This window comes from Chionomys nivalis, chromosome 1 (assembly GCF_950005125.1).
Source record: "Chionomys nivalis chromosome 1, mChiNiv1.1, whole genome shotgun sequence".
Taxonomy (NCBI): domain Eukaryota; kingdom Metazoa; phylum Chordata; class Mammalia; order Rodentia; family Cricetidae; genus Chionomys; species Chionomys nivalis.
In genome coordinates this window covers 161,118,754-161,144,573 of record NC_080086.1, presented here as the reverse complement: position 1 = coordinate 161,144,573, position 25,820 = coordinate 161,118,754, and the positions used below count along the sequence as shown (strand labels likewise).

General features: G+C 48.1%; 2 protein-coding genes across 3 annotated transcripts in view; one reads left to right on the top strand and one right to left on the bottom strand.

Moving 5' to 3' along the window:
• Window positions 1–10,096, top strand: part of Ephb6 (EPH receptor B6) — a 15,371-nt gene extending 5,275 nt beyond the window's left edge. The window contains exons 2-18 of one of the 2 annotated variants that reach the window (XM_057770762.1): window positions 2,578–2,649; window positions 2,930–3,130; window positions 3,394–3,458; window positions 3,718–4,480; window positions 5,137–5,292; window positions 5,563–5,913; window positions 6,100–6,224; window positions 6,488–6,557; window positions 6,923–7,037; window positions 7,284–7,336; window positions 7,510–7,629; window positions 7,731–7,978; window positions 8,219–8,392; window positions 8,885–9,034; window positions 9,241–9,434; window positions 9,558–9,713; window positions 9,831–10,096. In XM_057770762.1, coding sequence (XP_057626745.1) covers window positions 3,031–3,130; window positions 3,394–3,458; window positions 3,718–4,480; window positions 5,137–5,292; window positions 5,563–5,913; window positions 6,100–6,224; window positions 6,488–6,557; window positions 6,923–7,037; window positions 7,284–7,336; window positions 7,510–7,629; window positions 7,731–7,978; window positions 8,219–8,392; window positions 8,885–9,034; window positions 9,241–9,434; window positions 9,558–9,713; window positions 9,831–9,939 — 2,949 coding nt within the window. In that variant the 5' untranslated portion in view covers window positions 2,578–2,649; window positions 2,930–3,030 and the 3' untranslated portion in view covers window positions 9,940–10,096. Of the gene's footprint in view, window positions 1–2,577; window positions 2,650–2,929; window positions 3,131–3,393; window positions 3,459–3,717; window positions 4,481–5,136; window positions 5,293–5,562; window positions 5,914–6,099; window positions 6,225–6,394; window positions 6,558–6,922; window positions 7,038–7,283; window positions 7,337–7,509; window positions 7,630–7,730; window positions 7,979–8,218; window positions 8,393–8,884; window positions 9,035–9,240; window positions 9,435–9,557; window positions 9,714–9,830 lie in introns of both variants that reach the window. The other variant, XM_057770754.1, reaches the window with a different exon arrangement.
• Trpv6 (transient receptor potential cation channel subfamily V member 6) lies at window positions 10,009–25,820 on the bottom strand. Its single transcript, XM_057770773.1, has 15 exons — window positions 25,450–25,820; window positions 17,235–17,332; window positions 16,962–17,084; window positions 16,468–16,605; window positions 16,060–16,158; window positions 15,783–15,955; window positions 15,174–15,320; window positions 14,735–14,947; window positions 14,381–14,467; window positions 14,205–14,281; window positions 13,806–13,971; window positions 13,470–13,536; window positions 12,487–12,755; window positions 11,320–11,426; window positions 10,009–10,978 (listed from the first exon to the last, which is right to left on the bottom strand). The coding sequence occupies exons 1-15, from the start codon at window positions 25,575–25,577 to the stop codon at window positions 10,684–10,686; spliced, it is 2,187 nt and encodes a 728-aa protein (XP_057626756.1). The 5' UTR covers window positions 25,578–25,820; the 3' UTR covers window positions 10,009–10,683.

Here is a 25,820-nt window from a genome sequence, read left to right as displayed (position 1 = left end):
GAGGGATATCTCCTAGGCATAGTGTAAAGTAGCCTTCTCTGTTTAAAAGCCTGCCTCTGGCATCTTCTGATCTCAATATCAAAGTACCCAAACATCGTGGCTCTGGGTAGAACCTGGGCCCTTCTGACAAGCCACCTTTTCAGATTACATCTCCAACATGCTTTACTTCTCAGTATTCACGAAACAGATATTGATGCTGGAGCCAGCATCACAAAGATTTAGACAGCTACATAAGCTCTGAAGTTCTTCTCTAGAGCATTCACTTAATCTGGGAGAGATCCTGGCATCATGCAGAACAGTGCCTTCAGAGAATCTATGCTTCTTACAAACTGTTTTCCTACGTGGAACTGTTCAGTACCTGCCTCTTTATATAGGCCGTGGATTCTCTTTTTCACACGTAGGGCATTAGTGGTGATAAGGGGAAAAATTCACTGGCTACTTGATTGCTACTCATCAGCCCCCAGGTGTGTACAGAAAGTCTCCCTTCAGGATGGCTTCATGGATTGACACTAAAGGCTTTATCTTATCACACACATAACCTCTTTGCCAGAAAAGTAACTCAGATGAGCAGGAATTAAATTATAGTGTTTCTATAGATCACAGTCAGGTACAGCTTCAATTTAACTTTGGCTGCATTGGCAAATACGACTTTTTTTTATCACTGGATGACCAGGCCACGTGTACCCAGGGTGAGGTTGCCCTTCCAATTGGCTTTGGGTTTTGCTGTTTGTTTTGCTTGCTTGCTTCCTTCTACATTCTCCCAGTATTGTGAGCAACATGCCTTTTATTTTTTTCCTCATCAGAAATGAATGAACCCTGCTATTCTTGTTTATAGGCCACATGAACATTTGAGACCAAGTTACAGAGAAAGGCAAAAGTACCACCAGTGGTGGAGCTGGTCTTCACCATGGAAGCAGCCATGCCTTGGCAGGCTTTTGGGTACAAAACTGTACCTACCAATGGCTACAGAAGTTTCCTGTAGGGGCTGGATATTATGTAAACCATAGAAATCACTCAGAGGGCATAAGCACTGTCTTGATTCATTTTACTAAACAGTTACTAGTTATAGTCTTTAAAAGAAATCTTAATTCATCATTAAGTTCAAAAGATAATAAATACTCATGAAAGATTATTTTACTATAAAAATTATACAACATTATTTTACTATAAGAATTAGACGACAATGAAAATATTTCCCCAGTCCCTTTCATTTCCTTTTTTCCCTAATCACTTCCCTGTATCATTCCCTAATATTTTCCACATATATAGGTATTTATTTGCTTTTTATTTCTAATGATGGGATTGAACCAAGGACCTCACATATGTTAAGCAAATGCTCTAGCACTAAGCTAAATATGGAGCTCAGAACCTATTCTCAAGTTAACAAATGGGAGCTTACTCTACCATTCTGCACATATAGCTTTCACTTGGAAATCGTTTTTATGCTATTACATACACAGCTCATATTTGTGCTTAGGATGTACCATAATTTCCCAACCCTCCTCCTACTGGTGTTCAGTCACTTTACATCCCTTTCCCTTTACCAACAGTTCACAGTGGCTGAGGACAAAACATGGAGTTGGGTTCAATCCCCAGCATCGCCCCACCCCCAGGCTCATGAATATCCACCCTTGTTCAAACAGGTACATGCAAATTCATGATACCTGCAGGACTTCCAGAAGTCAATTTACTAGGCAGATATTGCCAGTTATACTCCACATGCTGTATTCACAATATGCGTTCTTCAAAACAATATAGGAAAGAGACCCTTATCGTAGTTTGTCAGACTGTGTGTTGTCAATCTCATAGGTTAAAGTGATATACATTTCAGCCTACAACCACAGAGGACCGCCAGTTGAGAAGTGACAGCTAATAAGCAACAGAAGTGTGTTCCTCACCATTCAGAGGCTATTCAGTGATGAGGGTACCAGCATGCTGGGTTGTGGTGAGGACCACCTTCTTCATTGCAGACTGTCCTCTATTCATTGTGACTTCACAACATGGAGAGAGGGCTACAGGGGTCTCTTCTGAGGATACTAATCCATTGGTATAAGTCTTCCTTGCATAACTACCTCCCAAAGGCTCCACCTCTTAAAACTATCACACTGGGGAATAGGATGGTAACATGCATGCATGGTAAAGGCACCAACATCGCTCTGTAACGAATGGCTTGTCACTGCTGTTTCAACATGCTTTGCTTCAATTATGAGCAAAGAAGAAGCATCCTTCCATATGTTTACGCTATGTGCTCAGTTTGCTGTAAGCTGCAAGGGAAAACATGCCCCTCGGGGAAGAGAACCTTTGTTCTGAGTTGAGTGTCAGACCTACATAGCTGTCCTCTTCTAACCCAGCTTCATTTATCTTTCAGAACCCTTATGCCTGTGTTCTTTTTACATCTGTTCCTCCACCTCCCCTCCCTTCATACCCCACGGCCATCTTTCTTTGTCCCCTTTGCTTCCCTGTCTCTGTAAAACAATCTAGAGTAGTCAGGGCAGAACTGCTGGGGCCTAGTGAGAACCCACATGTCCATAGGGGGAAAGTGCTCTTAATGAGAAGAGACTTTTAACTACCATACAGGTCGGCTGCTGGAGGAAAGGTGCAGAGTAAATGAAGAGAACAAACTGGAATAACTCCGTCCAGACGAAAAGGGTAAGGCTGGCTTAACACTCTGCTGTCCTTCCTCTCTACCAATGAGGGCTTTGAGATAGACATTGGAGAGGAGAGGAGAGGGGCATGGCATGTGTCTCTACAGCAGAGTGGAAAGCGCATAACAAGCTCACCTGAGTCAGTGTTTACTGGCTCGTGCCCACGGTTGGTTCGGGGACAGTTTGAGACCTATAGAGAGGGCGTGATATGAAGTCTGGGCACCTATACCGTGGCTGAAAATGACTTCTCCTCTCTGCCTCTTTTTATCCCAAATTCTCCCTAGGAAGCAAGCTTGGCTGCAGCCCCGGGATCTTGCAAAAGCTGCAGCCCCGCCTCAGAGCAGGGTGGCAGCCGAGGCGATGGTGGGAGTGCTGAAGATACCTCATGGCTACTGAGTACACTGCTGGGCCAGGGAGCAGAGTGGCGGGCATAGTGTGCAGTCTGTGGGTCCTGGTTCTGGGGCCCTCAGTCCTGGCCCTGGAAGGTAGGAAGGAGGGGAGGCAGGAGAGGTGTTCAGTGGGAGGGGGTGGAGAACAAGAGTGACAATATTAAGGACGCTTGTAGGGAGGGTGAACAGTACTTGCATCAAGTATTTGAGACTCGGGATCACAGCCTCACAGCTACTGAACTCCTGCTGGCAAATTAAATGGATCCGGGAAGGGCAGTATTTGGTTTTCCATGGAATGGAGTGGGAGTAGTCTTGCCAGCTGGAGGCTTTTCACAGTGTGTCCTGTTGTGTCTGAACAGAGGTACTGCTGGATACCACAGGAGAGACCTCTGAGATTGGCTGGCTCACCTACCCACCAGGTGGGGTGAGTACCACTCTTCACTCTGAACCCACCTTCTGGCCCTCGCTGCTCCCTAGAAAGTGGAATTGGGGGAGGAAACCCTGGATAAAAGCTGTGAGTTAAGACTCCCATCCATTGTGGGGAACAGAATTTCAGGGTACCTTCTCTTGCTTTGCTTGGCATTAATGGTATATCTCAGTAGAACAGACACAGCCCCACCATGTCCCACGGTCACTTCCCTCTGCAAACTAGCAGTTAATTGTTTCTCCTGGTCCCCTTGCAGTGGGACGAGGTGAGTGTTCTAGATGACCAGCGCCGGCTGACTCGGACCTTCGAAGCATGCCATGTGGCAGGCGTCCCTCCAGGTGCTGGGCAGGACAATTGGCTGCAGACACACTTTGTGGAACGGCGAGGGGCCCAGAGGGCACACATCCGCCTTCACTTCTCTGTGCGAGCATGTTCCAGCCTGGGTGTCAGCGGGGGCACCTGTCGGGAGACCTTCACTCTTTACTACCGGCAGGCTGAGGAGCCTGACAGCCCCGACAGCGTTTCAGCCTGGCACCTCAAACGCTGGACCAAAGTGGACACAATTGCAGCGGACGAGAGCTTCCCTGCCTCTTCCTCCTCTTCCTCATGGGCTGTGGGACCCCACAGGACTGGTCAGCGGGTGGGGCTACAGCTGAACGTCAAAGAGCGCAGCTTTGGTCCTCTCACTCAGCGGGGCTTCTATGTGGCCTTCCAGGACACGGGAGCCTGCCTGGCTCTTGTGGCCGTCAAGCTCTTCTCCTACACCTGTCCCTCCATTCTGCGTGCCTTTGCGTCCTTTCCTGAGACGCAGGCCAGTGGAGCCGGAGGGGCCTCCCTGGTGGCGGCTGTGGGCACCTGTGTAGCTCATGCGGAACCAGAGGAGGATGGAGTAGGAGGCCAGGCAGGGGGCAGCCCCCCGCGGCTACACTGCAATGGGGAAGGCAGGTGGATGGTAGCGGTGGGAGCCTGCCGCTGCCAACCTGGACACCAGCCTGCACGTGGAGACAAGCTCTGCCAAGGTGAGAGTCTTTCCCACACCCTCTTGGCCTTGGGTTTCTCTCCTGAACACCGCAAAGTTGATTTTTTTCCTTAAAATATTTCAAATAAGCCACCCGAGGAAAGGACCCGTTTTCCCCAATTTAACTTTCTAAAGTATACAACAGACTTACTTGTTGAACTCATTTGTAATTTCTAGAAATTGATATAGTGTTCCATAATTTCTTGTTTTGTAACCTAAGACCATGGACCTAAGAAGTGACACAGAGCAGAAGTTGCTCCATTCTTTTGAGTTATCTTGTGTGGGTTCCTCTGTGCCCATAGGTACCTGTCAGGGAAGGGTTCGTTGTGGAGATGGTAGCTAAAGGCAGGTAGGATGTCGTCGTGGATGAGCTAAAAAGAACAATTACATGGAGTTAACGTATCCTCACCTGGAACTCCTGCTTCTGGGCTTACACTGTCCCCAGCTCCCATTACACCTAGCTATTGATAAGTGGAAATTAGTTCTGTCCCCTGACTGACTGGATAGATCTGTGAACCAGGGAACAGCAGGTGGAGCCTGGGTCTCAGGACTGAGAACCCGCTCTGGGGGTGGAGGAAACCCTGTGCACATGGCTAGAAACCTGCGCTGGGTGACTGAAGTAGATGTGACACCACTTTCTCCCCTTTGTCTCCTTAGCCTGCCCTGAAGGGTCCTATAAGGCCCTGCCTGGGAATGTCCCTTGCTCACCATGTCCAGCCCGCAGTCACTCCCCTGAGCCTGCAGCCCCAGTATGCCCTTGTCTCCAGGGCTTCTACAGGGCCAGTTCCGACCCACCAGAGGCTCCTTGCACTGGTGAGTCCTGAACTCAGGTCAACGCAGTAAATCTGGGAATGGGTAAAGATTTAGGGGACCTAATTTAACAATGGGGATGAAAGGGCTTTGGAGTTCACTTGAAATGACTTTGTATTGCTTGTTTGTTTGTTTTGCTTCCTCCCCTACACTTTCCTCTTTTCCCACCCTCCTTTCTGGCCCCACTTTCTGGCCTCTTGGCCACACCCTCTGACATTCTTCCTCCCTTAACCACCTTCACCTCACTTTCCCACGCCCCTGCACCCCTTTCAGGCCCTCCATCTGCTCCCAGGGAGCTTTGGTTTGAGGTGCAAGGCTCAGCACTCATGCTGCACTGGCGTTTGCCTCAGGAGCTGGGTGGCCGAGGGGACCTGCTCTTCAATGTTGTATGCAAGGAGTGTGGAGGCCACCGGGAGCCCGGCAGTGGGGGGACGTGTCGTCGCTGCAGGGATGAGGTGCATTTCGACCCCCGCCAGAGGGGCCTGACTGAGAGTCGAGTGTTAGTTGGGGGGCTCCGAGCACATGTGCCATACATCTTGGAGGTGCAGGCTGTCAATGGGGTGTCCGAGCTCAGCCCTGACCCTCCCCAGGCTGCGGCCATCAATGTCAGCACCAGCCATGAAGGTGAGCCCTTTTCCTTCTCCTTAAGGACAGCTTGCTTCAGCTCCTCAGCTCCCCTCCTCCCCATCCCTGCTTTCCAGCCAGCCTGCGTTAGACATCACGTTCTCGAGTCTGTCCTCTCTACCTTTGGGTGCTGCTGCTCCAGAGGCTCCAGTCCCCCCAACAATAATTCTCCACTCTGCTCCTCAGTCCCTTCTGCAGTGCCCGTGATGCACCAGGTGAGCCGGGCAGCCAACAGCATCACAGTGTCCTGGCCACAGCCTGAGCAGACAAACGGAAACATCCTCGACTACCAGCTGCGCTACTATGACCAGGTGAGTCAGGAGTTTCCGCAGTGCTCCGAGAGCTCTCAGCCACCACAACCCCAACCCTGCAAGGACGTTGCTACAGAGCGGGGCAAGAAGTGCCAATATACCAGGGAGATCGCAGAGAAAAACGGGTCCATAAAAGCAGGGACAAAGTGATGCGTGATGGTTGTCCCTAGGCAGAAGACGAATCCCACTCCTTCACCATGACCAGTGAGACTAACACTGCCACTGTGACACGGCTGAGCCCTGGCCACATCTATGGCTTCCAGGTGCGGGCACGGACTGCAGCTGGCCATGGCCCCTATGGGGGCAAAGTCTATTTCCAGACCCTACCTCAAGGTGAGAAGAAGTTTAGGTGGGCATTTGGGGTTCCAAGACTGTCTAAGCCATAAATCTTGACCCATCATTCTCCAGACCAGAGTCTCTGGGAACGGAGGATACTGTGGGTGATCCCTGACTTTACAGGTTGTTTGGGTAAAGTGGGAGACAGTGAATTAATACGAGTGTGTTTGCAGGTATGAACGTGTGTAATGCAAGCCTATGTTGACAGTTCTTGAATATGTAGGGTGGGAAGGATGTTCAGAAGGATGAGGGTACGCCTGAGGTGTGTGCATGTGGCGCTGTGGATGTCCAGGGGGCATCGGAAGCATGTAGACCCAAAGAAAACCTGACTCACCCCTGTGACTCTGCCACTGATCCCTCAGGTGAGGTGTCCTCCCAGCTTCCAGAGAAGCTGTCCTTGGTGATTGGTTCCATCCTGGGGGCGCTGGCCTTCCTCCTACTGGCAGCCATCACTGTTCTGGCTGTCATCTTCCAGCGGTGAGGCCCCTGCTACTCCTACCCACCCTGCCCCAGTACCACTCAAGCCCTGGGCACCCCAGGAACCCTTCAGCACCTCGCGTATCCTTCTGCTAGTTTGTTGCTAGGGTGGGAAGGAGGGTCCTGGTCAAGCCTCCTCAGTCCTCAGACCCGTGGCTTGAAAGTTGTCTGCTGGGCCAGGGTGGTTGGGGCAGACACAGGCTGACAGAAACAGGTGTGATTCCAGGCTCTTGGTTTGCCCCTCAGGAAGCGGCGTGGGACTGGCTACACAGAACAATTGCAGCAGTACAGCAGCCCAGGTTGGGAAGGGGAGAGGGATTGTGACAGGGATTGCGGGCTTGGAGCAAGGCACATGCCTGGTGAAGGAGAGCCCCTTCCTCACCATCTTCCAGAAGTAGATGGGTGGGGTGTGCCTTGGGTATTTGGGTGCCCATGCTTATAGCACGCATTCATAATACACTGTACTCTTCAGGGCTTGGAGTAAAATATTACATTGATCCTTCCACATATGAGGACCCCTGCCAGGCCATCAGAGAGCTTGCTCGAGAAGTCGACCCTACGTATATCAAGATTGAGGAAGTCATTGGGGCAGGTATTTGAGGCACAAGGGATGCCTGAGAGGGCCTGGCGATTCCTTGTAAGCACAGCTGAACACGTCCTGACTTCTTTCTATACCGGTATCTATTCTTCCAGGTTCCTTTGGAGAAGTGCGCCGGGGCCGACTACAACCACGGGGAAGACGAGAACAGGCTGTGGCTATCCAGGCCCTGTGGGCAGGGGGTGCTGAGAGCCTGAAGATGACCTTCCTGGGCCGAGCAGCACTGCTGGGCCAGTTCCAGCACCCTAATATCCTGAGGCTGGAAGGTGTAGTCACCAAGAGCCGGCCTATCATGGTGCTGACGGAACTCATGGAGCTCGGTCCCCTGGACAGCTTCCTTAGGGTCAGTGTTTCTCCGGTGAAGGAGGGGAGTCTTGGGTTAAGGAAGGAAAGCTTACAAATCCCACATTTTCCAGAAGACAGCCTTGCCTCTGCTCCTTACCAGCCAATCCTCCATCATGGTCTTCATCCTTCATTCCCAGGCCATTTTGATTCTCAAATTTGTTCCCGACTGCCCTCTTGCACCAATGTGTGTTTTGCAGTGTGCCTGCCCTATTGATGACCTCTATCCTCTGTTCTTCAGCAGCGGGAGGGTCAGTTCAGTAGCCTGCAGCTGGTGGCCATGCAGCGGGGTGTGGCTGCGGCCATGCAGTACCTGTCCAGCTTCGCCTTTGTGCATCGAGCACTCTCTGCCCGAAGTGTGCTGGTCAACAGCCACCTGGTGTGCAAGGTGGCCCGACTTGGCCACAGTCCTCAGGTAAGTTCAGGGCCTTGGCGGCTCAGTGCTCTTCAGCATGCTGAAGGGAAAGCTAGAATATCAGAACCGCTGGTGGGATATCACGGTGCCTGGGGTTAAAGACTCAGTCGCATAGTGAGGAGAGGGAAGCCTGGGTTTAGAGCAATTGAGGATCTAAAGGAAGCAAGGAAAAGCAAGAAAGAACAGGAAGACAAGAGAACCACAAAACTGGTACTAGTTCCTACTTGCCATCAGTGAAGCCGTCACACAGGCTGAAGAGTCAGCACGGCAGTATAAAATCCTAAATGCTCCACTCTAAAGCCCCACAACCTTGTGCAGTTTCATAGGATTGAAGCCTTGGTTCCACGTCTTGTATCTATTCTGCACGATGGTCACAGGGATGGAACAAGATGCTGGATGTGCTACTCCTGAGACATTTAAGCATCTAAGTTGCCCAGGGAATGTGACTCTGACTATGGTTATTCCTAGTTTACCCCTGGCTCTCCCCTTCAGGGTTCAAGTTCCTTGCTTCGCTGGGCAGCCCCAGAGGTCATTACACACGGGAAGTATACAACGGCCAGCGACGTCTGGAGCTTTGGAATACTTATGTGGGAAGTGATGAGCTATGGAGAACGGCCCTACTGGGACATGAGTGAGCAGGAGGTGAACTTGACCTAGACCCCACCTATGCTCTCATATCCTAAACCTACCCTTTTCTGACCCATTCCTTTTCTAAGATCTCGTGACTGGAAAATTCCAAATTTTATAGTTCCCTTGCCATCTCAGGCTCGTGCTACACCTGAATTCAGCCCACCCCCCCCTTTTCTAACACCAATAGCTTCTCATTGCATGTTCCTCTTGACCGGCAGGTGCTCAATGCAATAGAGCAAGAGTTCCGGCTGCCCCCACCTCCAGGGTGCCCCACTGGACTCCATCTACTGATGCTAGACACTTGGCAGAAGGACCGTTCCCGTCGGCCACACTTTGACCAGCTCGTGGCCGCGTTTGACAAGATGATCCGCAAGCCAGATACCCTCCAGGCTGAAGGGGGCCCCGGGGACAGGTCTGAAGCTTGGGGCTGGAGCCTGGGAAAGCCAGGGAGGGTAGATATAAACCAAAGAGAAAACTGAGCAGAGAGAGTAAGACGAAGAAGAAACCTGTTTTGCTTGCCCCTCCCCCACCTTAGGCCTTCCCAGGCTCTTCTGAACCCTGTGGCCTTGGCCTTTCCTTGCCTGGACTCTCCCCAGGCCTGGCTTTCTGCCATTGGTCTCGAATGCTACAAGGACAACTTCTCCAAGTTTGGCCTCTCTACCTTCAGTGATGTGGCTCAGCTTAGCCTGGAGTAAGTGGGGTTGATGAGGTCGGAGGGGAGATACTCTGATCCCCAGGCCAGGGAGTAGATCTGTGATATTGAGGGAGAGGGCCCAACTCCACATCTGATCCACTCTTTCCTCACCAGAGACCTGCCGGGTCTGGGCATCACCCTGGCTGGCCACCAGAAGAAGCTATTGCACAACATCCAGCTCCTCCAGCAGCACCTGAGGCAGCCAGGCTCAGTGGAGGTATAAAGTCTGGTCGGCAATCTGTGAGCCACAGGAGGAAGTACGCGTGAGACTGAGTCAGGCTTTATTCCGGCCTTCATGCCTGCCGCATTAAACCCAGCCCACTGGACACTGCAGCCCCAAATCCCGCCTTTCCATCAGCCTCCCCCATATTAAAGGAAAAGAAGGGAATTTATAAGTTTAGGTGTGTCTGTGCCTCGGTCTGCAAGGAAGAGCTAGGGAGGCCTTGTGGGAGGAGCAGTGCTGCATGACAGGGTGGGTCAGTGGTTAAGTTCACTGAAACATAGAGGGAGCTGGGTGGGAATCAGGAAATGACTTTATTGGAAGGTGGCAAGGCTCATCCCAGCTTCTCCATCCCAAGACTGGTGCCTGCATCTCTCCATCACACACCTTCCCACAAGCTCAATGTTCTCCATCAGTTGTCTGGAGTACTCTGGGAAGAGTTCCATCCCCTCCTACTTACAAGACCTGGGTGGAAACAGGCGCCCAAGATGGCAAGCCTGTGGTTAAAGTGCTCTGGTGTGCAGTGGAGTTTCCGTAAGAGCACAAGGATTGCTTGGTTACGGCAAAGACCACAGAGTCGTCTTTCCCTTTGCCTCAAGCTGAAGGAGTTGGGGAGACCTGGGACAATTATTCCCAGTGTGCATTCCTCAGCATGTTCCTCACCCTCCCCGTTGGACTTGGGGGATGGCTTCTACGTTTTGACCAGTTCTCTTTCATTTGGACATGACGCTTGATGAAAGCCAACCTTCAGATCTGGTACTCCCAGCCCTCCCCATCTTCTAGGCCCCTGTTGATTATCCCCCGAAGGTCCCTCCTTAGAGTCCCTTTCCGAAGCCTTTCCCAGTTGAAGCTGCTCCTCCGAGAGGTGCTTCGAGACACTGAGGGTGTGGGAAAGGACAGGTAGGCACCAAAGGAACGTGCTAACTCCAGTTTCTCTCCAGAGTCTTTTTCCAAGTCCTCTGAATAGAGGTTGTCAGGTTGCTGGAAGGCCCGGGCATAGTGGCGGATGCGTTGCCTGTTGAGATCTTGCCTATCTTCCACCCTGGAGGGAGTGGGAAGAGGGATTCAGATAGGGTGGAGCTGAAAATAAGACCTAAGATCAACACTTTTCATTAGGCCCCACCATCGTTGGAGGTTCTATGCAACCACCATGGGGACACGGAACACCAGCCCCTCAGCAACCAGGTTCCAGGAAGCTATAGGCTCTGCTCTGGGAATGCTTAGGAGTCCAAACTCAAAATGGAGTCTCATCCTCAGTAGCTACACTTAAGACAATTAAGCCTGGGACCTAGGAAGCATACAGACCTCCATACAGCTTCCGGAAGCAAGACACCATGCAAAATGACGGCTTAGGGAATACCACCAATGGCCTATGTCACTTACCGCAGGAACCAGCGGTCTCCTAGCCCATACTCGCGCCCACAGATCCCAGAGCGAGGCCACAGGCAGCGAGGCAGCTTCCGCTCCAGCATCACAGTGGTGGCTACAACCTATATTTAGGGTCAGAAAGTGAAGTCAGAGAAGTCCTGTGCAAACTGAGAAGGGCAGGGAGAGGAGGGGAAGCCGGGTGAAGGAAGGATGAATTAGTAATAAATTCGTTGGTTATGGCTCTCTGGAAATGGAAACAAGACCCCAAACCAAGTTGGCAGTGTGAACTTGGTACATCATCCCCTTCCATGGGAGAGCACGAATGGAGCTGGAGCCCCACAATTCTTTATCCTGTGACTTGAAAGCCATGGCAAAGCCAAGTGAGGTGCAGGTGACCTGTAAGAGTTTTCCCTCAGGAGAGACCTTGACCAAAGGTATAGGCAAGAGTGTAGAAAACATAGAAGTTCACAGGTCTCAGAATGCTTTGAACCTGCATACATAATGTGATTTAAAAACAAAAGCATCCCGCTTGGAAACCTAATATCAAGATATCTTCAAAATATTTCTCCCAGCCGACCCTTCTTAGCCAGTTTAGGTTTTACTCCTTTTTCACACATCACATTTAAATGCTTTCCAGGGTTTCATAGTTCCATTTTTATTTTACCTAAATTATTTTTGTTGGGCTAAATTCTTTTCCAGGTATATTTTTAAATGAGGACTTGATTCATCTCATTGTCCTTTATGCCCATCATAATATTCTGACTGAAGATAGCTTCTGCAGCTAAAGAAAGTGTTGGGTTTTTTTAAATTTCATTATTTATAACACTTCCAATTTTTCTGGGTCAAATTTTGTAGCTTTGATGTTTTCAAGAAGACTGAATACTTCCATTCTTACTTGAGAGCACAATTTACCAAATATACTTTTAGCCATTTGTTCATTTTATTTCTAGAAAAGACTGCGGGTTTAAGTGTTGAGAAAATACACGGAATTCTACCCAGAGTTTCCAGAAGTGCCCTTTGTTACTAATTAAATTCCCCTGGAATGTTGCATTATTTTATAACTTGTGCAAAAACCTATCCAAATATACATGAGTACAATCGGCTGCTTTTATCTGAGCATGGCCAGTTCCTGGGCAGGAAGAAGATATATGCAGTATCCCTCCTAGCCACCAGAGGGCTCACCTGTGCCCTCCAGAGCTCATCCCTCTCATGGGCAACTCTCCAATGAGTGTCACCCATCATGGCAATGAGGAGGTTGAGCATGAGCAGTGTGGCGATGATGGCAAAGGCGGCATAGGTGATGCTGTACATGAAGGGCAGATCCACATCATAGTTGGCAGGGCCGTCAATGACAGTGAGGAAGAGCTCAAAAGTGCTGAACAGTGCCATGGGGTAGTCAAAGAAATGGCCCAGCTCATCCGGGTCCTCTGTCTGGAAGATAATATAGAAGGCTGCTCCACCCAAGGGGTGAGAGTTACCATGGCAACTGTATCATGACTAGCCCACCACCAGCCATTTGTTGTCTGTTTCCTTCCCATTCCCTTCATCTTATATTGCTCATCTCTAAAGATACATTTTAAATAATTTATTTTATTTTTGGAGATTATAATAAAATTTTATTACTCCCCTTCTCTTTCCTCCTTCTGAGCCCTGCCATATACCCCTTCTTGTTCTTTATCAAACTCATGGCCTCTTTTTCATTGTTGATCTATTTCCTGTGTATGTGTGTGTGTGTGTGTGTCCGTGCGATTTCCTAAATACAATCAGCTCAGTCTGTGTAATGGGACTTGTATATGTTTCCAGGGCTTACCCCTTGGTGCTGGATAACAAAGTGGTATTCTCTTCCTCGAGGAAGACTGTCTCCTTAGTTCTCTGAGTAGGGTTGAGGCCCCCTGCCCTTTCCTCTGTCCACCCCAGCAGGTCTATTGTTGCTGTCCTTGATCAGCTCACAAACAATACATTTTACATATTATTCTCCACAGTTTTCTGCAGGGTTTATGCTCCTAATCTCCTGCCTCTGATACTAATGTCCCTCACTCCTGAGCAGCATCCCATCTTTAGATACTTCATGGCCTTTTCCAAGTTCAGCCTGAAGGATTATCTACCCATAAACTCCCCCACCTCAGCCCTCCTTCCTGCAGCTGCCGTCTGGATGAGAGATTTACCTGAAGCAAATCCCAGGATCACGACAGCCATCAGCCAGCAGAATCGCATCAAGTCACCAAAAATCATCTATGGAGAGAAAGAGGCAGAGAATACTACAACCTGCTGGCTAAATCTACCTGCCACGTCTTGGTGAGGATCTTAAACTTAGGATGATTTTTAAGCTTGTAAGAGTATTTTAATTTTTTTCAAAGAAAAAATAAGAGGAACATATAGCAAGAACTGTGTAGGGTTCACAACACAGTGTACTAACATATGTACTAACCATCCCCCTGGAAAAGTGTTTGCTTAACCTTGGCTTAGGGCTCTCTTTTAGGATGCATAAGGGAGGCACTGACCTTCTGGATCATGATGGTGAAGGGACCCAGCATTTGGAATCCTCTGGCAAAGTACATAACATTACACCAACCCAACACCAGAGCAAAGGACATAGGCACCACCTCTCCATTTGCATTGGTGAGCCGCATCACCATGGTCACCAGCACCATGAAGGCATAAGTGACACTGGGAAGGGGGGGGGGAGAAAAGAAGGAATAATGAGAAAAAAATTCAGGTTAATCCTAGGGACCTAGCAGCAAGAGTACAGTTGTAACAGACTCCATATTGTCACATTCAGCCTCAACAGACATAGTACCCTGGGATTACACATCGTAGAGGGAACTCAGAGCTAAGGGAAAGGAGGGCAATGGAAGCTCTAGTAAGATGAAGAATGAGAGTGAGATGAAGGGGACACTCACATGATGACATGGAATGGCCCCCCAAGGATGGTCTGCCCAAAGAATCGAGTGAACCCCAACCTGAAGATGTCGGGAATCTGGAAAGAAGTCAAGGAGACGTAAAGACACTTGCAGAACAGAATGTGGGCTGGTCCCTGGGGCAGACAGTCTCCTGCGGGATCCTATCCACAGCTTACCTCCACCAGCAGGATGATCACAGCCCCAATGACGCTCACCAGCTCCCCTACCAGCCGTAGGTAATCCTTGGGGGTCACATAGGCCTCCTAGGAAGTAAAGATGTTGGTAAATAACCTGTCTCCATCCTCATAACAATTCCCAAGGCCAGCAGCTCTTTCGAACTCTTTCTAGACCACAAGGTTAAGCTAGTCTCACAGAATGTATGCACGTTTCTGTATGTGCATGTTGAGTCTATGCCCCCACTTATCAGCGATCTGTGTGAGAGGAGAAATCCTGGTGTGGAGTCAGGGAAGAGAGACAATGCTGTGAGGAGAAGATTCCCGATGACCTATCTATCGCTACCAGGGTGTCACCTGAAGGAGCTTCTGCTGCAAGAGGGTGTTGTCCCGGGGATTGGTGCGGTTACTGATCCTGGGCTTGAGGGGGCGGTAGACACAGCACATGGTAAAGCAGATGATGTACAGCACGTAGATGGCACCCAGCACGCAGAAGTAGGGCCGCCCGTACCTCTTCCACTTGAGGCTCACCAGCTCCTTCACGGGTGTCTGGTACAGAATCTGGCGGGCCTACAATAGAAGCATTAGAACAGCATCTCTGAGACCCCAACAACAGAAGCAACAGAACAGCATCTCTGAGACCCCAACAACAGAAGCAACAGAACAGCATCTCTGAGACCCCAACAACAGAAGCAACAGAACAGTATCTCTGAGACCCCAACAATAGATGGAATAGATTAGTATCTCTGAGACACCAGCACCCCTCACCAGGGTCTGTACTGTGAAGTCTCTGTACCTCACGTTTCTTGGTAGTGACAATAAGTTCCAGCAGGGATTGATCGTCTCCTGAGGAGTCGATCTCAGTGAGGTCATAAAGAGTGGAAGTCAACGGCCCATAAGACCACTGGATGTGCTTCCGCTTCTGCATCAGATGCTGGAACATCTGGAAGAGAATGCAGATGATCGGGATCCACAGCTGAAGGCAGTCACAGCCTGGATGAAAAGGACCAGAGAAGGTGCTGGCCTTCTCATAAAGACCACTGCCTTTGGAAGACAAAAGAACTTGTGTTACCCAGAATCCTACATTTATCCCGCCCTGGGACTCATTCCAGAGTCTGGAGATATGGGGAAATTGCTAAGTCACTCCTCTGAGAAAGACAAATGGGCTTAGGCATTGCAGAAAAATCTCAGGATGAGGTCTAGGCTACATGAATTCCCAAGGACTTCAGTCAGGGTAAACAGACAATCAGAAAAAAATGGACCAGTGACATAAAAGACATAGGTTGAATCAGACCCGAGTTCTAGCCGAGAGTGGGACCTATGCTTCCTAGGTGTGTTCAGTTCTCTTTGTCACTAGCAATATAAAATGAGGGTCATTGAAAACACCTTAGGGCATGGGTCTCACCACAGTGTTGCCCTCCACTCCAGCCAGCTTGAAGGGGGTGAGTCCCTGGTTGTTGGGAACAAGTTCCAGGGACTTCAGGTGGTCTCCTCCATCATAAGACAACAGCAGGTTGTACATCTGGCAGGCAAAGGTTTTGTTGGGCTGCAAGATGAGTATGTGCAGCACTGTATTTCCTGGGGAAGACAGAGGTTAGCATCAGGTCCCCTGATGACTCACTCCATGACCCCCGTCCTCTCACACCCAGCATCCAGCACTTTCTCGTCATCCCAGCTCTTACCCAGGGAGTCCTGGGCCCGGATGTCAGCTCCATGCTCAATGAGCAGCCTGACAATCTCCTCGCTGCCCACACAGGCAGCAAAGGACAAAGGGTGCTCTCCTGTGGACACAAGGGGATAGGAGACAGGAGACAGCAAGATCAGAAGAGGAGAGGGACTTTTGCCCTCCAGCCCAACAACTGCCTCCTCCTCCCATAACTCATCTTAGGATCAGTTGCCCAGCAGAAACCTCAGGAAAACACAGTCCAGAGGGTGATAGAGGAAATTGGCTTCTTACTCCTGGCTCTAAGTCTCAGAGGCTCTGCCTTCCAAGCTTCCCAGAAGATGCAACCAAAGAAAGGGTCCTCCTTAGCCTCCCCTCCTATTGCTATTGCCCACTTTCCACCTCTGAGCCTGACCCTGGATCTCACCATAGTAGATGAGGTTGTGGGGACTGCGTTGGAAGGCAGAGCCTGTAACTCTGGCAGAGACACTGGCCCCTCTGGCAAGCAGGGCTCGGACCAGGTTCACATTCTGGTTCATGATTGCCATGTGTAGTGCAGTCTGACCTGGCCCAAAAAGAGCTGTAAGTCACATATATGCTCCCAGAACCCTGAAGGAATCCCTCTCATGCTTCCCTATAGTTTCCTTTTGTGTGACCATCTTGGATGGATGACAAAAACCCTGTGGGTGTTAAAGGTTCCCAGTAGATCCTATTATTCCTTCCATCCAACCCTGCCCCTTCTCTGGGTCTCTGGAGGATCAGGCACCAGATGTAATGACTTGTTATCAGCACTTAGAAAAAGGACAGCTTGTGGAATAATAATTATAAAGATTAGGGATCTTTAAATAACTTGTCTAGTTCCCCAAATTATCTATCTGAGATGCTGGAAAACACAGCTAATCATCCATTCTAGGGCCTCACCTTCATATAGTTCAGAGGTCATAGGCTCAAAGACCAGCTCTGGGGCAGCCTCCATCAGTACCACGGCAGCCTCCAGGTTATCATAGAGGGCTGCTATGTGCAGTGCAGTTTCCCCCACGGCTCCTGGCATTAAGAGGGGGGGAAAGGGCATACAATGTCTTCAGGGCAGTCAATGGAGAAAAAACAGACTCTGGGTCTTGGGATCTCTTGGGGAAGTCTGTGAGATGGGGGCGGGCCTGACCCACAGATTATTGCTAGGTCTTTGCTCCATACCTCTCTGGTGCACTTCACATCCTTCAAACTTGATCAGCTTACTCAGAGCCTGGACATCATTTTCTTTGGCAGCTAGAAGAAGAGGTGACTCCCAGATTCTACAGGGAAATGGAACGAGAAAGGTGGTAGTAGTGAACATACCAAGGTGTGGGGCAAGTGATGAAGGCTTCACTCAGATATGTGTGTCTCAACAGCAAGGACAGCGAGGTTCCTGACCCAGGCAGATGGGTTCATTACAGTGCAAAGCTCACCAACTTCTTCCTCCCATTGTTCAGTTCTTCTAAACTGACTTTGAACATTTAGCTCATGTAAGAGATGCCCTGACTAGTTTCCTATTCCCTGGTGCTGGGACCAGAAGACCCAGGGTGTGTGTGTGTGTGTGTGTGTGTGGTGTGTAGTGGGTAGTGTGTGTGGTGGGTAGTAGGTAGTGCGTGTGGTGTACAGTGTGTGTGTGTGGTATGTAGTGCGTGTGTATGCATGCACATAAAATGCCTATGCATATTTGATAAAGAAAGAAGGCGTTTTGTTCAGGCACACACTCACCCTGTGATCTGTTCATGCCTGTAGTGGTCCTATTGTGGACTCAGCAGTGCCCTGAGATTGCCCTGCATGATAAGCCTGATTTTCTAAATACTAGAGGTATAAGGAGTTCCTCCCTCATATTTGTGGAGGAAGCCAGCATGCAGAGACTAGTGGGTTTTCTCCTATTACAAGAAGCCTTGCTATTTGACCTTCAGTGCGGAACATTTGATTCCTCCACTTTCCTCCTCTCTGGCAATATCTTCAGGACTCGGTCTAAAAACAGCCATGGCCCATGTGAGAAAGCCTGGCTCCAGGCGGTGGTCATTCATACCTCTCTCTCCTCACATCTTATTTTTTTCAATCCTTCTGCTTAAATCAGGAATCCTGTTAATGATCAGCATCTTATGCAAATTAATAACAAACTCCAGCTCTCTCATTACCCTTTGACATGAAATGTCCAGATCTGCAGTTTAGGAAGAGTTCCAATGGATTTCTTGTGAAAGTTCAGGAAATATTGCTCAAGCCAGGAGTGTGGTCCATGCATGTAAAGTTGCTGAAGTAACACATCCAAGGCAAGTTTTGGAATCCCCACCTCTAAAGTGCACACTCAAAACCTTAGGAAGTGAACTCATCCATCATCCTCATGCCTTGTCTAGAGGGCCTTAGGTGCTACTTTATTTCCACTACTAGGACCTGTGCAGATATAAATGGTGGCCAGCAATAACAGATGAGGGGGAAGTAAAGAATCTAATTTAGAGAATTTATTTATTGAATTTCATGTGAATATGAACGTTCTCATTTTCCTCTTCCATTTCTTCTTGAGCGTACCCAATTCTGAATTCAGAGTCCTTACCCCAACTCCCAGTCCCCAGTATCTTCCTATTTATTATCTGAGTTTTATGCATTTTAGAAAAAAATTTATTCCCTGGCTCTACAAATCACCTCTCTAGTCTTACTGCGACTAAGAAACATGATTATGTTTTTATAGAATTTTTCTTTCAGTTGGAGCAATTTGGTCTTTCTGCGGGAGTAAATGAAATTATTGTATGTATCCATAGATAGCCAATCACACGACTAACAAAGGATCTGGAGAGGAGTTCCTATCCTGAAGTGTTGGCAGTGACAAGAAGCTTATAGCAAAGTTGGGGTTAGGAAAGTGATAAGCAGAAGAAAGTGACTTCTATCTCCCACAACCATAACCCCAGCTCCCTCATAGGCCCAAGGGTAGCAACCAGGGTCAATCAATCATCTAAGATTCTGTCTCCATTTAGTTCTTTCTTTCTTTTTTTTTTCTATTAAAGGTCATTAATTCACATCTCTATGCTTTGGTCCAGGATTAATAAGACATTCTCTTGGTTTCCCTGTACCCTACTTAACTATCGTCCATCCTTTGTAATGCTGTCAAGATAGTCTTTCTAAATGGCTGCTGTCACAGCTTACAGAAGGCCAACGGGTCTTTCAATGCCCAAAGACAAGGAACACAGAGGTCCTTCACGGTCTTTGTGCAACCATTTTTCCATTCTCTGATCCTCCCCCTCACTCCTTACACCTGGCATTTTAATCTCACCGCACGTCTCAGCCCCACAGAGCACACCGTTCTTCTTAGGCCTGTGCCCAAAGGCTGCTTCTTCCTGGATGCATTCTCCCAACCCAGTGATTGTCCATTGTGCATTCTGCACTTCTGCACCCAGCAAAATGCCCTAGTGTGCTGTGGTTGCTCACTATGACAGCTGTAGAATGGATGACTCAGTCGTGTAGCCAAGGTGCCTTTACTGCCTCTCTTATTGTCTCTATCACCCCCCCAAAGTCAACCTTAAATAAACATAAACTAAGAGAAAAACAGTGTTTGGTTCAAAAACATGGCGGCAAACAAGTGTTTTAGATTCTTCCCCACCACCATGACTCTAGCCATTACTCTCTTATATAGACGTTTTAAAGTCAGCACTAGACGATAGGGGAAACAAAGCCTCCTCCTCCAACACACACACACACACACACACACACACACACACATACACACAGAGTCACCACTACCCTATTCCTAGAACATGTTTTACTCTTTCCTTTGATTTCATTTTTATTATAACATCTTGCACTTGGTGTTGTAAATAGAACATGTTCCTTGCTCTATACTTGGGAGTCACAGAGTTTCCTTTTGTTCATGACAGATCGCTGAAGCTGGCAAAGCTTCCCCACAAGCCTCTATCGCCTGTGTCATCCTTCCGCCTTTGTCTGCTGCTGGCCTAGCAGGCCTGTGAGAGACCAAAGACTGCCAGATATAGAGTACAGTTACACGATGCTCGGTTAATACTGTGCTACAGTTACATAACTATTTCAACACTATTTCAAGTGTCCTTTGAAAATACCGTGCATTTATACAATGTATTTTGATCATATCCATTCAGAACTTCTCTCTCCAACTCTATAAATATATCCTATGCAATATTTTGCTTCGTGCCCGCAGAAAGAACTCACCCATTATTCAACTAAAAGTCAAATTGAAATAGGTATCCCGTGTCTTATCTGGCAACTTAGCCAGACCACACCAACTCAATAATGTTTGTAAGAAATGGCCTCTTTTGTTGCAAACTCCAGAAGCCAGGAAAATGAAGAAGGGAAGGGTCAGGGAGCTTTTTTTTTTTTTTTTTTTTTTCTTTTTTCAGACTACTTTATTACTTGCAGTAACTACATAGGGCCACAAGGTGATAGCAGAGAAAATCCTAACTCCCAAGATTTGACAGTAAGGACATAGAACTCCAAACTTGACTCACAATCCTTGGTCTCCAAAAAAAGTGTAAGGAATACTGAAGAATCTTGTAGGTCCTCCAATAGCAGCCCATCACAGAAGGCTAAAGAACAACTAAGAACAAGAGATAAAGGGAAAAGATGAGGCTGAACATCTCCTACAGGACACCAACAAAGAATTATCCCACTCAACCATGCCGGGGTAGAGAAACCCTGATTTATAGGTGCAACTATTCATAACTTATGAAGAGAAAAGAATTCTTCACATGGCATGAAATTAAAATTCCATAAACATATAAAAATTTTTCTAATAATTAAAGTAAGGAAGAAAGAAAAAAAGAGAGGAGCATAAGAAATAGAAGTTATAAAAAGATATTTCCAGGTTCTTCAACATTTTGTTCTACTTTGCAACTGAGTATAAAGTTGAACAGTCTAGTTCCACGATGGCTTGGGGAAAACTCAGTAATAGGCTTCTTTGATGCAAAATGTATCATATTTTTGTTGTTGTTGGGGGAAATAAGTGAGTGTTTTCTTGTTCAAGGTCAACATTGTGTCTCTAAGTGAGAGTCTTTGACTTCCCTCTTCCGTAACTTCTGCTCCTCTAGTCCTCTGCTTCTGACTCTTATGAACACGTAACTCTATGTGTGCTGTGTACATGAGTCATGCTCTGTCCTTTACTCTGGGAAACAAGGAATGATCCAAAGAGTTTTAAGGAATGTTCACATCAGGAGAGTAGAAATTGTGTTTAAATGGAGTCTAACGTGCTCGCGTAACAGATGGAATCTCGGGGTGAGTACTCAGACGTGATCTGTCCAACCAGATCAGAGTCTGAGCCGAGACAAGTGCCTCATTAGCCATTTCTCTGTCCTTGTTCTTTGTTTTAATCAGGGTTAGAAGTATGTGTGGTGGGGAGGATACACAGGAGCTTCCCTGCAATTACCCTCTCAGCTGACAGTAGGCGCTGGGTGTAGACTGTGAGGGATAATGCCATGTGGGTGCCAGGAGCATACATTTTCATTCTGATTGGATTCATTTCTGTTAGGAGGAAGTTCACAGCCCCACTGATTCTTGTCATTCTCAGTAGTTGCCTTCTTTATGCTATGCTTTGTCATAATTCTTCTTTATCTCTTTATGTTATGTTTTATCATAATTCCGTGTGCCTGTCAGTTCCCGAAGTAACATCATTTAGTTCCACTTTTGCTTTCCACAGCCATACAACACCAGCTGAATAATTCTCCCTGTTTTTTTTTTTTTTTTTTTTTTTTAGAAAAAGAAACTGAGGCAGTAAGGTCAGGTTGTTTCCAGAAGCTCACACAGGGTTAAAGGCAGACTTGCTTACCAAGAGCATAGCCCCAGGGCTTACCACTCGATTATGTGGTTCTTCTAGTTTTTATGGCTCTTCCTGATTTTACTTGGGGTGGGGGGTGGGGGTTAGGCCCAAAGCAATGAGCACAGATGAGAAAGAGCAGTCATGTGTGGGAACATGGCCTACACTGGGCACTCATGGGCCACCTCCCTCCAGCTGAGAGTCCTGGCGATGACATGAGGAAGTCAGAACCTGGAGAATGTGGCAATTTCAAGATTTGGAACCAAACTGTTTCTTAACTGGCAAGCAAGGCAACAGCCATGTGTGTATGTGCCTATCAAGGCAAGAACTGAGGTCTATAGGACGTGTCAGAGCTGAGTTTGCACAGAAACTTCAACTCACACAGGTCATTTATACAGGTATCTGTGTAACCCAACTCTGACATCCAGCATGGCTCCCTGTCCTCCCAGGGAGTGAAAATGTCAGCACAGAAGGGGTGGGAAGTCAGGTTGGGCAGCCTCTGCGAAGCTCCCAGCACACCCCACACTAGCAGAAATCAGATAACAGATAGGACAGTTTCCTTCTCTGCTCTCTCAACATTTCCTTAAACCTTTTCATGACCTTCACTGTGCTCTCACTTTTAACCTAAGTGCGGTTATTCTTCCAGATCTGTAGGACATTGGTTCTATAACATTCCATCCAAGCTCTAGAACCTTCCCGACAGTGATATCATGTTTGCATGTGTTTATATATCCATCTAGTAGACCTTTAGATATGGCTTTACTAAGTGGCCCAGGCTGGGCTGGAACTCATTGTGTAGTCCATGTTAAACTTGGGTTACATGTTAAACATATTTTTTTTTTTTCGAGACAGGGTTTCTCCGTAGCTTTTCGTTCCTGTCCTCTAACTAGCTGTTCTAGACCAGGCTGGCCTCGAACTCACAGAGATCCGCCTGCCTCTGCCTCCCAAGTGCTGGGATTAAAGGCGTGTGCCACCACCGCCCGACCATGTTAAACATATTAAATGACCCTCCTGCCTCAGTTTCCCAAGTGCTGGGGTTACAAGTGAAGACCACAATATTCAACTTACTTATTAACTGTTGAATTTTTGGAGACAAGTCTCACTGTGTTGTCCAAGTTAGCCTTGAGCTTATCAGTCCCGTGCTTCAGTATTCCCAGGACTGGGAGTGTAGGCATGCACCACTGCCTACCTTCCCCCTGTGTACTCTAAATTATCTCTAGGTGATCTATAACGTTTAGTGGGATATAAACTACATATAAATTGCTATTGTGCAGTAATTGTTTAGAAATGACAACGAAGGAAAAAATGCTATGCATGTTCAACATTTATGCAACTACCATGAGCCTAACTTTGTAGCACACACAAGCAACAGTATATCTTTGTTGTCTTTGAGATTGATTTAATCTGAAGAGACGCACGGACAGCATAGATCTTGGTACATTTTGTCCATCAGAACATGAGCTTTTAAAGAAGCTAGAACATATCAAGTACTTTTCCCACAGCCCCAGTGGAGTACATATTATGCTCAGTCAGCGTTTAACATATTGGATATACAGAAATGAGAAATATTAGGACAGAAGACATGGGAAAGAGTTGAGCATTCGGCAATAAGGATTTAAATTAGAGAGCTGCATGGTTAAGACTCAAGAGAAGTGTGAACACAGCGAAAGGTTGCTTCACCTCTGCTCATCCTGCAGAGTTCTTAAAGCTTTGCCTTCTGGTGAGACCACATTCTATTCCATGAAATCCTTCCTGGTCCTACCCCAGAATTCTTTTCTGGGACTCCCTCTTAATCTCCGGCCCGATTCGTTCTTATGGGCTGACAGAATTCCCCTCCGCCTGTGTTTGATTTTATACCAGATAAACTGGACGATGGTGCCTATAGAGGATGAGATTCTTTCACGGTTCATAGCTCTTATTTAAGTGCTTGCCCCCAACTTGTCTGACTTCCAGCATGCCTTCCCTGTGTATAGCTGACCTAACAGTCCAAGAAACTCCTAGAAAATTTCATATCCTTCCGGGAAGGAACACCCAAAGAAGGTCACTGCCATGGACACCAAGTGTCTGGGAAGTAGAGGGTCAAAAAACTAGAGAAACAGATCTGAAGACCAGAAAATGGAGAAGAGAATTCTGACTACTAACGACATTAGATCTTGCTAGCCCAATACACAGAGGAGGCCACCAGATGGTGGGAAGAAATGGGTGCAGACTAGATGAATGCTAATAGCATATGCTTAGCTAGGCTGCTTGCTCAGGCCCAGGTCCTTTACAGGAGTTCTTCCTGCATAGGAGATATAGGAACCTCACCTACCCCTTTCAAAACCCCTGACCTTTCTGCAGTCTGTGCCTGATGCCCCCAGCAACAGGGTCCTGAGTGGGAAGAGGAGAAGTGAAACCAATGAGGAATTATTCTCTAACAACAATGCCATTCTGTTGCCTTCAGACGTCATCAGCCAGACATGTGCCCTGGCCCCCACTCTCCCAGCCCTGGGGAAGAGAGGTGGGTGGCTGATGTGAGAGACAGGAAAGCCGCAGCTCTAAGAAGGGGCACATCCCATCAGGGACTACTTAATCCAAAGACTAGGAAATCCCAGGCAGCCCTCAGGCCAGGTTAAGACAAGCCCTGCATTCAGAGATTGAAAAAAAGTCAAAGACAAAACCATCAGCCTTTTCCTCTGTGAATACATGCTACCTGCTTCTGCAAAGCCTGGAGGAGCCCCCCAGAGCACAATTCCTTTTAGCGTCACCAGCTGGGTGGGGAGCCCAACTTACAATGTCACAAAGCAGACCGCCACAGGATGGGTCCCAGGTCCAATGGGTTTCCTATTCCTCCTGCTCCCAAAGTCAACTCTAAGATGGTGTTTGAGGCAGGAGTGGGTATCGAGTGAGGATAATAAAGTTTTCAGTGAATGGAAGCACAATGTGAGATTTCCTAAAGGATCAAACTTCAGGTTCTCTCCTAGACCCCCAAGATTGAAAGGCAACAGGGTGAGCATCTCAGGTATTCTGACCAGGAGGTCATACGAACCCACCAGTAGAGAGGAAGACACTGCGGGCTGCAACTGAGCTTTGTTGGGTCTTTAAATCCCTTCATTGGCTGAGACAAATTCACAGGAATAATATGCAATTTCACATTTTTTTGCCATATTTTATTATTGCCTTATTCATTCAATCACTCTCTCATTCATTCCCCCATGTATGTATATATATATACATTATATATATATATATAAAATGTGTTTCTGCCATAGACTGCTAAAGGAACATGGAGTACAGAAACATAAGACATTATCCTGCCACAATCCCCTTGGGGGGTAGAGGGTTCACAAGGGCCAATGAGGTGCCTGGCTACTGGGGAGGTACTCACAAGAGGCCTGCAGGATTGAATGGAACTGTAAAGATAACTAACATGTGTGTCCAGGCTGCCTTCCACCTGACATCAGGGCCAGCTAGCCCCACAGGCCACGACTCAGGAGAAAGTGATAACCAGGAGCCAGCCCATGACCAGGGGCACAGACTGTCCAGCCAGGGGTGCCAAGAAGACTCAAGCAAGCTGGGATGGGGTGGGGTGTCGGCTCTGCTGCTAGGCAGAGGAGCAAGAGCAGCAGATGGCAAGCTTACCTCTTCTGCTGCAGCAGGTTCTGCTCGTCTCGGCGCTGAGCCCAGGACTCTTGTCTGTGGAACCATCTGCAGAACTTGTTCCATAGGCAGAGTATTAACCCCTTCTCCTTGGGCAGTGACCACCCCATGGGGTGGAAGGCTGGTTCCTTGGGGGGCTGAGGCTGATGCCAGACCCCGCCTGGGCTAGGTCTTGGGGCCACATTGGCACCCCCAAGAGCTGCCCTGCCCTCTCTCTGTAGAGGTCCCGTCTCCTGTCTCCGGTCTCCTCCTTCTCCTGTAGAACTGGTGAGGCTTCCCGTGGTGGCCCCCAGTCTGAAGAGGGCTTCTGCTTTGTTCCACTTGGCAGAGCTGGGGATCTGCCCGGCTTGTAG